Genomic DNA, 16,327 nt, shown 5'->3' with positions numbered 1-16,327 from the left:
CATCGAGGAATGTGTTTATTTTGTGGAAGCATGTTTCAGTCAAAGGTGAAACAACACAGATATGATGGGTTATAGTGGGACATGCCATGCCCACCCCATTAACTTCAATAGAACTGGCACCAAAGTCAGTCCTTCTTGTAGAGTTTCCTTGACTGCAGCAGGAAATGAACTCAGACACATCTACAACCGTGGAAGTCAATAGCATTGTGCTTTTCTATGCTGTGACAGTGTTTGAATGAAGCATTAAGCTAGTAAAGTTTACTTATTCATCAGACCCATAGCACTGGGGTTTGCACTGGCTGATTTTGAGTTGCTTAAACCGGTAATTTAAGGTTTTAAGGAGCATTAACGCAAATCCAATTTCTTAATCTGTCCACTAGATAGAGCCATTTGAGCATATCAGACATAAACAAGAAGAATTCAAATTCAAATTCAAAAAACTTTATTTGTCCCCGGGGGGCAATTCAGGGCACACAGAGCAGCAAATAACGACAGTGATTTGCTGCTCTGGGAAGAAGAATTCCTTTATCTGTCCCGCAATGGGGAAATTCAATTTTCACTCTATTATTCATTTTCATTTTACACACACACAGGCCCGAAATACACACACATTCTATATACATGCAATTAATGGAGAGATGTTAGAGCGAGGGGGCTGCCAGTGGCCGGCCCCGAGCAGTTGGGGGTTTGGTGCCTTGGCACTGCACCTCGGCAGTGCCCAGGAGATGAACTGGCACCTCTCCAGCCACCAGTCCACGCTCCATTCATGGTCCACATAGGGACTCGAACCAGCGACCCTCCAGTTCCCAGCCAAGTCACCTATGGACTGAGCCACTGCCGCCAAACAAGTGTGTGTCACTCCTACTCTATCATTGGATATGCATCCGACCCATAGAGCCATGTCTCAGACCGATTCATGTAAATCCAGCTGCAGAAATATCCGGGGGACGGGAGCGTTGCAGTAACTGTAACTAACACAGACACACACGTCTGGAGAGAAGCAGCCTCTCTGTTTTCCAAAACTTCGGAGTGGCCCGTGTTAATCGCACGTTATATATAACAATAATCATTTTTGCGTTAACGCGTTGATAACGCTGAGAGGACAGCTAAAGAAAGACACAGGGACGTGGAGATAAAGTGTTCTACCGAGTGATTCAGTGACTTTAAGCAGCCACACTGCTACATTAGCATTAGCACTGCCATGAGAAGCGATTTACCCGTAGATTAGAAGAAATGTCCTGGTGCAGGCTTTTCTTGTCGGTCTGCTTTTTAGCTGCAGACCTTGGTGACCGTGGAGCTCCTGAGCGCGCGGCCCTTCTCGACCTCTCAACTGCCAGTCATGCTGACGTCGCACCTCCTTATACGGACACAACACTGTTGCAGATTTTCTTAATTATGGCTCCCCCCTACCTAGCTATTACTGCTGTATTTGCGATAATGTTCCTTTAAGGTCTGTATGTGTACCTTCGGCCACCTACCTCCACAAATCCAATCTAATTCAGTGGGAAACACTGCAGCTCTTTCATTGGAACTAGGTGTTATAATGTTACCTAGTATTAAGTTTACAGAACAATGTTGGCAATGTTGGTATTTAACAAAGCAATTTAACATCACAATAGGATATCAAGAAACGGAAGATGTGGGATTATTGATTGGTTGAAGAATGCTTTCCAGAACTGTTGTAAAATTAACGGTATCTGGTTTGATATTGAAATCAGTGTTATTAGGGTCGAAACTGAACTGTAATCCATTTGTTTATGAATTTCAGAATATACTGACTTAAGTTTAATTATGATTTAGGGAAATGTTTTAATATTGGAATATGAGGAAAGAGAGCATTCTGCATTATCTAAATTGCATCTAATTCATGAATATCACAGGATGTGCAACTGACTGTTCTACATCCTTGGTAACAGTTCTCTACTACCTGTAGTGTCACATTGCATCATATCAGTGTGCGAACTTTCCTTTTCTCAGATAGTGTGATGACATTACGTTTGTGTGGTGGCTACAGTAACTATTTGTTTAAACACCAATTAACTCACAATAATAATTAAGTCACAATAATATTCAAAATTCAGTAAACAATTAGTCAAATACAAGTTTTTTTTTGGTCAGCAGAAGTTTGAATAGATTACTGTTGATATTTTCCTTTCAATAATGATTCATCCTTTTTAGGACTGTTTAAATATTTGTCTTATTTGTGGTTATATCTTGGAAGCAAACATAAAGTAATTTTGTTAGTTCTTTAGTAGATGCACCTTCAAGTGCAAACAGGGCTTTGGACCACACCCACAGTGGGACAGCTAGATGATGAGGAAGGTGTTTACCTATTCCTGTCTGAGAACATGCAGTGTTGATTCATGGAGGACAATACACTCGCTATTCAAGATTTTATAATTGGTGTTGACATAATACTATTTGGTTCTCTGGCACTGCTGATAGGGAATTGTAAGCATTCACCCAAGCAATGTCTATGAAGTGGAAGTAAGAAGTCTGGTACCACTTCTTGGTCGTGTGGATTACACTGCAGTGCCCAATGAGAGCATTAGAAAGCCCTGAAGCCCTGCACCCTCTTCCCACATGTCTTCACTCTCCTTTGGGCTGTATCACCATTGAAGGCCTTATGGCTGGTGGACAACATGGCAACCTCTCCGATATCCATCCACTTCAGGGAAAGCACCAAATGGTGCCCCAAGAATTACCCCAGCCCTGGTCTTAGGGAAAGCAACACTGTTAAAGTGAATGGTACCACAAGCCCCAATCTTAATTTTCAAAAGGTCCTGAAAAAGAGTTATCTACAAAGACAAGACAGACAGTCCAGACAATTGAAGTCCATGAGGGACATCACTGACTCATAACTCAGTTCCTTTCCAGGGCCACATGACTTGCCTGCATACACATAATCGTTCCATGTGTAGCTACAATTGAAATCGGCCAGTACGAACAGAAACAGAAACTGCCTGTTGAATGTGGTCAAGGTTTGCTCCAAAAATCATCGAGCAGCCCGTCCAAACTCTCACTGCCCTATCCGTCCATCCATCCATCCATCTATCCATCCATCTTCAACCGCTTGTCCTTATCGATCCCAGCTGACAATGGGGTACAGGCGAGGTACACTACAGCCTGGACAGTACGCCAGTCTATTACAGGGCGCATAGTGACAAACAACCATTCACACTCACATTAGAACCTACGGGCAATTTAGAGTCATCAATTAACCTAACACGTGCATGTCTTTGGACCGTGGGAGGAAGCCGGAGAATACAAGGAGAACCCACGCAAACACGGGGAGAACATGCAAACTCCACACAGAAGGGCCCCAGCCGGGATTCGAACCAGGAACCCTCTTGCTGTGAGGCGACAGTGCTAACCACCTATGCGACCAACAGACTGTAAAGTTATCACGCAATATTCTTCAGGACCCCTCCCACATCCTGTTTCCTGTGTTTGAGTGGCTCCCCTCAGGACGCAGACTCTGCTGTCCGGGTTGCCGGACACAGAGGAGAAAGGCAACCTTCATCCCCAGGATTGTCCAGCTTGTTAATGCTGATCACTGACTCATGGAATTACCTTTACATGCACTTTGAACTGAAGTACCAAGGAAGCACTTTAAAAACTTTTGCTATGTGTTGAATGTTGTTGTGCGGTGTGTGTTGTGTGATTGTGCGGTATGTGTGCTGCTAATGTTTGTTAATTTTTAAAGCTACTGTAATACACCCTTTTAAATTGCCCCGTGGGGGTGAATACAGTGCTTTCAATTGAATTTAATTGAAAAACAGCTTGTACCTCCACTTAGGTCAGTCCTGGATGCACTTTTTGATGGACATTCTCTCCTTTGATGCCTTCATTCTCTTGTCCATTGAAATGTGCCAGGTTGGGAGTGTGACTTGCATGCTTCATGCCATGTTCATCTCTTCCCCCCTGTTGTTCTGCTCCATATGCATTGGTGTTTGTCAGCAGTATACGGGCTACACCATCCTATTCTTCATAAGAAATGCAGTGGACTGCAAGCAACCTGGGTGTTATGCTGCAGTCCAGGCTGTCTTACTGGCACGAAGACCGGTGTGAATAAATATAAGTAAAATAATTCAATACATACAAATTAAACCTAAGAATTATATTACTACTATTCCACCTAGCTACACCCATCATGCAAGAACATATTCTTATTCCTATTCATGTTCTCTCTTACTTTTCTCTGTCATTTTTTCCAAGTTGTATTCACCAAACACCCCTAAAATTGCTGTATATCGTTATAATTATTCATCCCTGTTTGTGGACATGTTTCATTCACATAAATGTAATCAAAGAGTTAAAATAAAATGCTACTGTGGAGCTTCAGCTCTTGAACTCAGCAGTGTCAGCATTCTTATTTAGTAACCCAAACAATTACAAAACATTTATTATATGGCTGTCAATGGCAGGCCATCAGAGCAATTTCCATGATTAATATGAGTCAGTCTCATTAGAGTTATATAAATACTACATTAGGTGATGTTACACTGTCGCTACAACAGAGGATAATAGTGGGCATGGACCAGCAGAGAGACCCTGATGCAGCTGTTGCTGAATACACATTTTCCAACAACTACTGAACTGTACTGTATGTTGCTGTATAAGAATGTCTCAATAAATTGGCAAGCAACAATGATGAAACTATGGTGAACATAATATTTTTACATTACGTTTGTCTTAGTGTATGTTTTATTTTAGTTAACTTTGTTAATGTTAATTAACATACTGTACATTGTCCCTTTTGCAAATAAATGATCTAATAAATAAGCACAAATGGTTTCATAAAAGTGGTTCTTCTCTTCCTGAGAACCCTCACATGCTCTATTTGACTCAGGAAAATGTGTTGTCTCACTCACACACTTTGTTCACCTTTAACAATGTTGTTCTACAGAATCCTGGCCAACCATACTACTTACACGGAAGACAAACAACGATTCCTGCTCGATGGCCTCTCCCAAATGCAGCTAGCTGTTACACAGCAAGAACATGTGGCGCTGAATGCTCAGAGGCTGCTCCCCTCACAGGAGGAGGTATGTGCATGCATTTTCTGTGGAAATACATCTTTTTTTGTGAGGATGAAACATTCTATTATCCACACGTTTAACCAGTCACAACCATTCTACTGAACTTTCTTTTGAGAACACTGATCAGATGTTGAAATTTGATCCTATTTAGAGAATATATCAGCATGTTTTTTCAGTTTTGAGAGAAAAAAGGCTTTTCCTGTGAAAAGCCCTTTTTATGGCTAAATGACAAAATGAGGCTTTGTTTGTGCTAGCCCCATCTCTTTTACTAAAGAGTCAAATTGACTGATGATGTTATTAAGGCTCTCTTATGCCACTGTCACATTCTGTAGTCTATATGTGTGTGTATGTTATCTCAGCTAAATATTTATATATCTCAGAGATGTTCTGACAACCAGATAAAGTCTCCATTACTGTTTCATGTCAACAGCAGATGGTTGTTAGAATCCTATTTTATCTAGAACCTATACAAGCTGTCATAAAGATGCGCCAGACCTGAAATAGCACTGGCTGCAGCCTTGATTTACATGTTGATGGAATTATGAAAGAAAGATACTCTATTGAGGTTTTGATTAGTTGTCTGTGGATGTTTGACTCAGCCATTGGAGGCTGGATTGTTGCAGTGTGCTTTCAGCAGATGGTGCTGCTGCCCTAGCAAGTTTTGAACTCCAACCTGCATTGGAAACAAGAGACAACAGCTGTACTCACTAATATTATAATCATTTATTCATTTAATTTTTGAGCTAGGCTTTTGTTCCATATTCAATTATATCTTCTTTAAATTAGTGGTTTTCAGTCTCATTCAGACCATTGCCCACGTTTCTAATTTGCCATGTCTTATAATATTTAATTGCAAGTCTGGCCTGAGTTGTCTGTGAACTCATTATCATAGCCCACTTCTGCACCCTAACCTGCCACTTGAGAATAATTGTTTCTAATTACCATTTCAATACTCAGGCTTTACAATATTATGATAAAGAGACGTTGCTTCTGATTTCAGGTTGGCAACCCATGTAAATAGGAGAGCCAATGGGCTGCTGTGGCGTTTTCTTTAAACTTAATTGAGTTTTTGTCCTATACATATATTGGTGTGTATGTTTCAGATGGGGCGACACAGGGAGTTTGCATGTTCTCCTCGTGTCTACGTGGGTTTTCTCTGGGTTCTCCGGTTTCCTCCCACAGTCCAAAGACATACAGGTGTTAGGTTCATTGATGACTCTAAATTTCCCGTAGGTGTGAATGGTTGTCTGTCTCTGTTCGTCTCTATGTGTCCTGTGATAGACTGGCGTCCTGTCAAGGGTGTACCCCGCCTCACGCCCGATGTCAGCTGGGATCGGCTCCAGCCCCCCGCGACCCTGAAAGGGACAAACGGTTGAAGATGAATGAATGAATGTTTCAGATGTGTGTTACATTTTCCTTTGTCATCTACTCAGGTGTGCTTACAATCTCACTTTCTCACTATTGTTTTTTACACTGGTGCTTTCATCCTTTGCAGGGTTGTGGATTTTCACTGGCAGCCACGCGGAAGCTGCTGCGCCTGCGACTGGCCCTGGCAGAATTTTGTTTGGCCATGCTGGCGGAACACTGTTCTGAGGAAAAAAGCCAAGCCCTGGCACGTGAGGGGAAATCCTCTGCTGAGATAGCACTGGAGAGGTTTACACGCTGCTCACCTGAGCCTAACTCTACAGAACAGGTTGGACAGCACACACCCACTTCAAACATAGGTCTACTGTAAAACTTCTGTCTATTCAGATATAATCAAACTCACCTGGCGCAGTGATGATGTACTATGGGGCTGTTAAGTGTGATGTAACACCTTTTTAAAATACGATGTCCGGGTCCAAACCCTCCATTGACTAAAACAGACAGCAACGGTCGAACCTGTGAACAATTTTGATCACTTTTCATCAATAGAAAGAGGTAAAATAACAATGACATTGTTTTTATTTTACTCAGATTTAGTTTAAACAATGGCAAACACAGCACTGCAGTATTGTAGAAATACAAGGCTTGGACTGGCTTGGGCCTTGAAATCCTATTTGAAAGGGCATTATGTCACGACTAAACAGCCGGATAGTCTTGCCCAATAACAACAGTTAATGTAGCAAATTAACAGATTATGCCAATGCACTTTTACACTTTTTAAAGGACAAGCCATTATTTTATATTTATATAAATAAATAAAAAGACCAATACCAACAGATATATAGCTTATACTGTATATAGCATTGTGGTCCAAAAACTCGCCTCACAGCAAGAAGGTTTAAGGATCGAATCCGGGCTGGGGCCCTTCTGTACGGAGTTTGCATGTTCTCTCTGTGTCTGCGTTGGTTCTCTCCAGGTTCTCAGGCTTCCTCCCACAGTCCAAAGACATGCACATGTTAGGTTAATTGATGACTCTGAATTGCCCGTAGATGTATATCTGAGTGTGAATGGTCTCTGTCCATGGTGTACCCCGCCTCACGCCCAATGTCAGCTGGGACTGGCTCCAGCCCCTGCGACCCTGTTAGGGACAAGCGGTTGAAGATGATGGCCCGATAACTAAACAAAATATACACCTTTCTAAATGACAGAGCAATGCTGGAAAAGATTCCATCCTATGTAACTCAGATTTGCCTAAATAAGTTTCAGGTAGAGGCTTGAGGAAAATGTACTTAGTAATGTCACAGGAAGTGACAAGTTTACACTGAAAAATGTAAAATATTACTCTCAAAAAGTTTAAGATGCAGTCAGATGTTGGTCAGAAGGTTAGTGGTGTGCCATTGTCATTTGGGGCTGCTACATGCAAAGTAACACCATTTTGTAAATTATAGCCCTTATCTGTGACCACTCCTGAAAGCGAATCTCTCATGGCCAACCAACAAATTACAGTGATTTATTAGCTAGTTGTGTATTTTCATCACCGTCATAACCAAACATGTGCAGCAACGAGCCATCACTCCAAGGAAGAGTTTCAGCAATGTGCTCATTTGGGACTCCACTGCCCAGGATTTAAGCTGTTCGGAGTGTTATGGCTTCACTTCAGATATTTATTTACTTACAGGGCTGGGAACAAAGATATTACCATTCTAATGTATTTGAAGAAGAAGAGGAAATACTTTATAAAACCCTCAAGAGGAAATTCAATATTTTCACTCTGTTGTTGTTATGTTTTACATACACAAGCCAAAACAGGGCTTCATACATGGTATTCCTAATTAAAGCTAAAATGTTGTGATATCAGCAAGTATAAAGAGTGGAGCTGCTCAAAAGACAATGCACAATGTTACAGATGCCACTGAGAACAGCCAGAGGAATGTTCTGAATATATGGGATGATTGTATGTTTCACTTCTGACAACACTAAATAGAATACAGCTCATTTGAGTATAAAAAGAAAACAAACAAAATCAGTCTCCCATTCATTGTCTATGGCTTTGAGAGAGAGTGTAGCTCATGTTCACAAATATTGATTGTCTTTCCTAGGCCATGGAAATAAAATACTGGAATTCTTAATTAAGTTGATATTGCCCTTTAATTTAAGGAGAGATGTTAGTCAGAGTGAGGGAGCTGCCTCACGGGATGGCACCCCAAGCAGTTGGGGTGCCTTGCCCAGGGGCACCAGGAAGTGAACTGGAACCTCTCCATCTACTTGTCCACACTCTGTATATGGTCCCAGCTGGACTTGAACCAGTGACCCATGCCAAGTTCCCACGGACTGAGCTACTTTGTGATTAAGTTAAAACTATACTATTTACTTCATGTTTTCCCCACAGACACCACTCCTGCTTCCATTCTTTCTTTAGAATTTGCTTCCAAAAGGGGTTTCTGTTCAGCCAAGTTCTGAACATCTGTCAATGCATCCATTTAAAATTAGAGAGGTTTGTGTATCCAGGAACTTGTTTGTCAGATGATATTACAAATAAGTACATTGCTTATCCTCCATCTGTGCCCTTATATGCCCCTTCTTTGTGTATTGTCCAGGAATGGGTGAGTGTGGGCAGTACCTTGGGGCATGTGGCTCTGAGCCAACTGGCTACAGTCAATTCTCAATCCCTGGACAACATGGAGACCAAAGCTCGCTGCCTGAGTCTGATGGGAAAGTACTTCAGATTGCTGGCTGTGCAGGAAGACCCCATTTATTTGTGTGCTCTCTGGGACAGATGCAAACAGGTAGACGACAAAAATGTTCATACATAAATGCACACTTAATGCTCATACGGTATATCTAGAGAGAGTTCTCACAGGCACTGTATTCCAGATGGTAAACTGTGGAATTTGATTATTTAGAGACTCAAAGGGGAATAACAGGAAATGAAATGCATCTATTGAAAACACAAAACAATATATTTATTTGACCAGCTTCTTACTATTGAAATACAGCATCTTTTGTGTGTCTGTGACCGAATTATTTTGTAGTCCTAATCTTTTGCCTTAGAAAGAGCTTTATGGCATGGGATCATTCATTCATTTGATTTATTTGAAACCCCTAAAACACATTGCAGACACAACTTCAAATAGCAACAAAAGAAAAATACATCGCTATATCAATTAAAACAAAACAACAAAAATTAAAAGCAATGACAGTTACAATTAATAAGACTACCAACATTCCAAGTAGGCATGGCTGAGCCCTCCTCAGTTGCAAAAAGAGAAGTCAGGTCAGTTTTTTGGCAGAGCATTACCTAAATGGTGTGTCCCATAACTATCTCCAGTGACGAGTGATATACTGCATCTAAAGGTTTGAGAGTTGAACCTGCCGGCCCATAAATAACATCACCAATACTCTTTCTCATAAATAATGGAAAGCAAGATTTAAATCTCAGCTTAGATAGCAAAATGTCAATGTGGAGTTTAAAAGTTCTTTTCTAATTTTGTACTCTCTATATTATGGATTCCTTATACAAAAAGATTATAGAAAAAATCCTGGAAAGATCATGACAACTGTTTAATGTGGCTTCTGTGGCTCTGGAGGGAATTTAATGGGGATTTATGAAATATGCTACTGAGTTGTAGGTCTTTATTGGAAATTTAGGATCCTGTGTTTATCTTGACTCACAGTAGGAACTAAAAGGACATCTCAGCCTCTGGTGCTTTGATTTAGACTATTGTTTTTTTTTTAGTTTTTCATTTAAGTTCCACAGCTTTATGAAAATTCAATACTAAATCCCTGAAGTGCCCAGATATGATCTTCTCTGAACAGTAATCTAATAGTTTTTAAGAAACTGAAATAGTTTACATGGTGTTTAAAACATTGCTGGAGTGCCCTGTATTTATTTACTGATGTTTTCTGACATCCCTACCTGCTCCTGATGAAGGTTTTAAAGTGGAACATAAATCTTGAAATGGCAATTATATCTGTCATTGTTTGAAGTAACTTTTTCCCCAGACTGTTAATGCTAACATTTCATGAACACAAAAACAATATACCTTAAAGAGATCCTTTGAGCTTTGAAAACGTGTTTGATTAATTCTTAGAAGTCATATAAATCTGGGGGGATTTTACTTAAAAGCCTTTTTGGGATCCATGATCCATGATCCAGATGCACACATGCACACACAAACACACACCACTGTACAAATAACCTGGAAAATGTTGCTCCACAGGTATACAAGCTTATAGTGATTAAAGAGATGGATGTCCCCTTACATCATTTAAGACAGAAATGCTCGGGTCTTTTTTGTTTGTGATCAGGGATTTTATACAAATCACTATCATTATTCTGTGATCTTGAAACAAGTTTGTGCAGAAGGAGGCCTGGTCAGACCCTAAAGCTTCCGTGGAGGAGGATAATTCAGAGAAAGAAAAAGACAGAGAATCAAGCAGAAGAGAGCCAAGGCTGACCTCTGCCAAAGGAGCTGAGCTGCAGGTACATACCTCCTGACAAGTGACCCCCTCTCTTCTGACTCATCTCTAATCTGAGGAGTTTATACTGAAGTTTACCTCACATCTCAACCTGGAGGTAAATCTCTGGGCACTCATATAGTTCTCATATTAAAAGTCAGTACAGAGAGATCCACTGTGCACATCAAACTTGGTGCAGAATACAATGGGGCCAGTATATTATTTATGTGTCAGTTGGTAATGTTGTATGGTTTTGACTGTGATGATACAAATCAGCCAGGCTAATGTAAACTAATACATTCACAGACATATTTAATCAGTTTGATTATTGTGCTTTTGTCATTAGGGGATTTTATTTGCCAGACAAAATAACCTGCTTTTAAATAGCATAGCTCTTCCTAGAGTTCTGTAGACTGTTGTGTTGCTCTTGTAAAGGATATTTTTAATCTCAATGAGGCTTTCCCGGTAAAATAAATAATAAATAAATAAAACTAGAACATGAATGTAAAATAATCTGTAACGTAACCTACCTATTTTTTTACCTACAAATGTAAAATGAGAATTTAATAAGCAACACCTTGCTAGGCGGCATATTAGTGTGAAGAGAGGTATTTATGCTGTGGGTAAAGGGCCCCTCTTTGAGCTTGAATAAACATACCATCATTCAAAGAAACTGAACCATGGGAAACGGTTAGAAGTATGAATAACAGCTGAAAATGTTTTTAAGCTACAGGAGAAAAATGTGACTTTGACATTTATTATATGCTTTGTTAAAGGCCTTGATGCTGATATCAGCATCTAATGAAGTTACTGAAGCTATTGGAAAGCTTTAAATACCATGTATTGAGTGCAGACACCCAATATTGTGCCAACTTTGACACGAGATGTAATGCAGAGTAATTGAACATGTGTATTCTGGAGTTGGACCTAAGGGACAGCTTCATATTTGTCAAGTCTGTCTTAAAACAATACTCACATACCCATATGTACATTTCAAGTGTAATTGGTTGCTGTAACTGTTCGACTTGTCCATACTGGATGTGAGGATCACTGTGTGTGTGTGTGTGTGTGTGTGTGTGTGTGTGTGTGTGTGTGTGTGTGTGTGTGTGTGTGTGTGTGTGTGTGTGTGTGTGTGTGTGTGTGTGTGTGTGTGTGTGTGTGTGTGTGTGTGTGTGTGTGTGTGTGTGTGTGTGTGTGTGTGTGTGTGTGTGTGTGTGTGTGTGTGTGTGTCAGCGGAGGAGGAATAGAGTCCAGCAGCTTTTGGGACTGGCCAGGAAGGCACTGGCTGAAGCCATAAGCCTGTGTCTGCAACACAAGCTGCCGTTTTCCATCCTGGCCGATGCCTCACTCGACATGTTGGAGTGTCATGGCCAGTCTGATCCCGCAGTGGCAGGTCAATATGTTGCCCTGTTTCAGGTATTGTGCATCAGATCATATGCGCATTTTGACTACACTGCCTTTGTATAGTCATTAAAGTCATAGTCACAGTCTCATCACTGTTATGCCCATGCGTGCTGTAGAACGTTCCGCATTGAGTACATTGTATGAAAGGTTAATATGTTGCCACTGTCTGACTACATGCAGAACATCATGCATGTGGCTCTATGCACAACACAGTCCTTTGCATCTGTACCCACACATCAGCTTTACGTGCTTAATGATATTCCTCCGGATATCATTGACTACAATAAATCCTGCTACTGCCAATAGCTCCTTCATCCATCTTCTGTTTTATTCCCAGAGCTGCTGCACTGTTGTTACGATGGCTGAGGTCCTAAGTTCTGCGTGTGCTGGCACCAGTGTGTCCCAGCTCTCTGCTCTGCTCAACCTTCACAGGAAACTGCTCATCTCTCAGGAGGAGAGGCCCAGCAACATGCTGACGGGAGTGGAGGACTCCCTCAATAGCCTCTCCAAGGTACTGGGTCCCCACTCATGATTTATGGATGCTGTCATACCCAGCTTGGTAAATTCACTTGATGGGACACACTACCTGCACTGTTATGGCCTTTTCTCTGAATGCACTTCCAAAACTACGCCAAGTAGTGGAGCTTTTCGGTAATACTTTCTATGAAGACCACATCTATAGTGCATTATAAGGGCATTCAATATAAATTATAACGCATTCATATTTCTTCATGAATACACTCATAAGCACATATTACGCTGTATGATGCTCTATACCTATAAAGCAGAAATATAAAGCTGTATATATATAATATCAAATTTATAATAGTAATATATACAGATCAAAAGTACTCGGATAATGTGCAAAGTATCGGAAAAATGTGCAAAGAACAGATTGTCTATGATTGAGTCCATATTACAGAGAGGGGGTGAAATGGCTCTCCTAGGGATGCATTGTATAGTTCAATAACCCCAGGCAGGAAAGATTTTCTGTGGCACTCTGTGGTGCATCTGGGTACAAGGAGTCTTCTGCTGAAAGTTCTGCTCTGCTGGTCCAGTGTGTCTTCTTCTTTGCATTGAGAATGGCCTTAATGCCCTTGGTGATCCAGGGTTTATTGTTGCCGTAGCAGGTTAAAGTCTGAGCTGGGACATTGCAGTCCACACAAAAATTGATGTAGTCTGTGACGCACTCAGTGAACCAGTGCAGACCAGTCAGTCACTTCAAAGCAGCCCTGCAGTGTCTCATAAGCCTCCTCAGACCACCTCCTCACAGTCCTTGTGGTCGTAGGCTTCCTCTTCACCAGAGGCACATAGCAGGGTTTGAGGTGAGCTTTTCAGTCAGCAGTTGGTCTGCCGAGGTGGAGCTCCGACAAGTCAAAATTCTGTATATGACAGAAATGAGCAGCAAGATTAAATTATTTGGTGGAATAAGTTATAGCACAAAAAAGAAGAAGATAAGTGTCCAGGTATGTAAGAGTATAGATTATTAATTGCACAGTGAGTGGCTCCCACTCCTTCCCTTCTGTCCTCTTTATTTCCTCCTCCGCCTGAGTGAGGAGATGAAGGGGATGATGGCCTGAGGGACAAAGGAGTTCTTGAGCCTGTTGGTCCTACACTCGGGCAGGAGCAGCCTTACACTAAACAGGCTCCTCTGGCTGCTGATGACGGTGTGAAGGGGGTGGCTGGCATTGTCCATAATGTCCAGCAGTTTGTCCAGTGTCACCAGCAAGTCCAGTTTCATGCCGACCACGGAGCCGGCCCGTCCGATCAGTTCATCCAGTCTGGAGGTGTCCTTCTTGGATATGCTGCCCACCCAGCACAGTGTTCTTTTCTACACTGGTGACCACAGACTGGTAAAACATCCACAGCAGTTTGCTGCAGATGTTGAAGAACCACAGTCTCCTCAGGAAGTTCAACCTGCTTGTGTCTTCCTGTACATGTGGCTGGTGTGTGTTGTCCAGGTACAGGTCCATCGCCTCCACCTCAGCTCCCTCTGAGGGGCTCCAGTGCTGCTGACCACAGTGTCAGACGTGGTGTCCTGCAGCCTTACGTAGTGTGGCATGTTAGTGAGGTAGTCTCTGACCCAGTCCACCAGAAAGGGGTCCACTCCCATTCTGTTCAGTTTGTCCTGAAGTATAGGGGGCTGGGTGGTGTTAAAGGCACTAAAGTAGTCCAAGAAGAGAATCCTTGCTGTGCCACTTCCCTTACCCAGATGGGAGTGGACTCGGTGCTGCATGTAGAGGATGGCATCCTCCACACCAACATCTGGCTGGTACGCAAACTGCAGGCGATCCTGGGCGTGTTACACATATATATGTGTATGTCAAACTTAAAAAAAGGGACCTGATTCTCCATATGCCTAAAAGTGTAATATATAAGCTGACTCCCAACATAGATATTTTTTATGTTTAAAGTATAATACTTTCAACATGATGTTCACTCATCACTGTTCAGCCATTAGTATTACTGCCAGTGCTGCAGCTAGCCAACTATTGGTAGTACACATGGCATGCCAAATCATCTGGTCGGGTGTCCCCCATGTCTTCAACATAATAGCTCACTTTTTGCTCAAGTCTGTGATGTTTAAATGAGAAGATGCTTTGAGATGTGTACAAATATCGGACAGTTCAGCAGCACCTTGGCATTGCCTATGGCTTATGTTTAAAATACTTTTAAATCCCAATAGAAATATTCCTCTGTCACTCATCACATACTGTATCTCTAGTGGTACTTTTCTACAGGCTTTTTCATATTCTGAAATCAAGCAAGAGCTACATTCTATTTTTTTATATACTTATTCATTTATGTATTTATATTGTCAGATTTCAAGCCTTTTATTATATAGGACAGATAAGAAATGGAATGAGAGAGAGACATGCAGCAAAGGGCTGCAGGTCAGAGTCGAATCCGCGACCGCTGCCTCAAGGACCTTCAGCCTCTTTACATGGGCCGACTGCTCTAACCACTGGGCCACAGGCCACCCCACATATCCTACTTTTTAATTTTTCTAAAATGATTGTATTCAGATAATGAAAACCAAAACTATTCCAAAGGCACTTTAAGTTTGTATAATACACTGTTAAAGTTGTACTCTGTAAGATTTTTATCTGTTGTCTTTTAAGTTAGTTTCACAGAGTGAGTTAAAACAATGGTGATTGATCAAATGACCCACTAATGAAAGTGCTTGTGCTTGCCTCTTTGCCAAGAAGGACAGAAGTGTAATTGGAACGTGTATGTGGATTTAAGGAGTAACATATAGGGAACGTGCCGGAAGTAGAGAGGTGAATGTGTGTCAATAAAGTTTACAAAAGAGCAACAAAAAAAAAGTCAACATAGCCACACATAGCCACCATGAATGTGACAAGATGGAGGGTTCTGAAAGAACAGGCTCACCTGCAGTTACATATTACTGCGAAAGAGGCCACTAGAAACAATCTTAATTCTTATGGAGTGCAGCTTTAAATTTCTGTTCTTGAAAATTATTTCTGGTTTGCAGGCCTTCAGCCACCTGACCATTCATCCCAGCCACCTCAATATCCTTGCAGAGCTTCCCCCAAACCTGAAAATCCTGCTGCTTCAGCACTCTGAAGATGGGTATTCTGTCCTTCTTTGTTTTCTCTCACAATTTACCTTTCTTTGCCATGCTGGAAATTCTGTTCTTATCTGTCTGACAGTTTTATGGTACAGTAGGCCTACACAAGTAAATGACTGCAGGTCACTCAAGTCAATAAGTCTAAGCTAAAGTAATACTGTACATGAATAAGAGGGGTCCTGCTTTGAAACTACTGCATACGTACATTGTGGATAGAGATGGATGCATCTATGTTCCACGAAATCTAATGTAAATTAAATAAACATGTGGCACAGTTCATACAGTAGACAGCTAAGGAGTAAAAAGTATTGTTTAATTGTGGTGTTCGTTTGTTTTGTTTTTAGGTCTGAACTTTATGGGGCCTTCTATGAGATGAGCAAAGCTCCAAATCAGAAGGGAAAGACTACGCAAGTTACAGGTAAGGGGCTTGTGCATTGTTTTAGATGTGGCCCATTTCAAACATGAG

At 41.4% G+C, this 16,327-nt stretch overlaps 1 protein-coding gene across 1 annotated transcript in view; it reads left to right on the top strand.

The window, feature by feature from the left end:
• The window catches only part of cfap46 (cilia and flagella associated protein 46), a gene marked incomplete at both ends in the record, with an annotated part of 66,953 nt that overhangs the window by 35,202 nt on the left and 15,424 nt on the right, over positions 1-16,327 (top strand). The window contains 8 exons of the mRNA XM_083923204.1: positions 4,910-5,048; positions 6,538-6,735; positions 9,005-9,193; positions 10,762-10,890; positions 12,099-12,281; positions 12,607-12,780; positions 15,766-15,863; positions 16,206-16,279. Of these exons, the coding sequence (XP_083779330.1) occupies positions 4,910-5,048; positions 6,538-6,735; positions 9,005-9,193; positions 10,762-10,890; positions 12,099-12,281; positions 12,607-12,780; positions 15,766-15,863; positions 16,206-16,279 (1,184 nt within the window). The remainder of the gene's footprint in view (positions 1-4,909; positions 5,049-6,537; positions 6,736-9,004; positions 9,194-10,761; positions 10,891-12,098; positions 12,282-12,606; positions 12,781-15,765; positions 15,864-16,205; positions 16,280-16,327) is intronic.

This window comes from Echiichthys vipera (assembly GCF_963691815.1).
Source record: "Echiichthys vipera genome assembly, chromosome: 11".
Lineage (NCBI taxonomy): Eukaryota > Metazoa > Chordata > Actinopteri > Perciformes > Trachinidae > Echiichthys > Echiichthys vipera.
The sequence above is the reverse complement of the archived record's forward strand: the minus strand, read 5'-3'. Positions and strand labels throughout refer to the sequence as shown.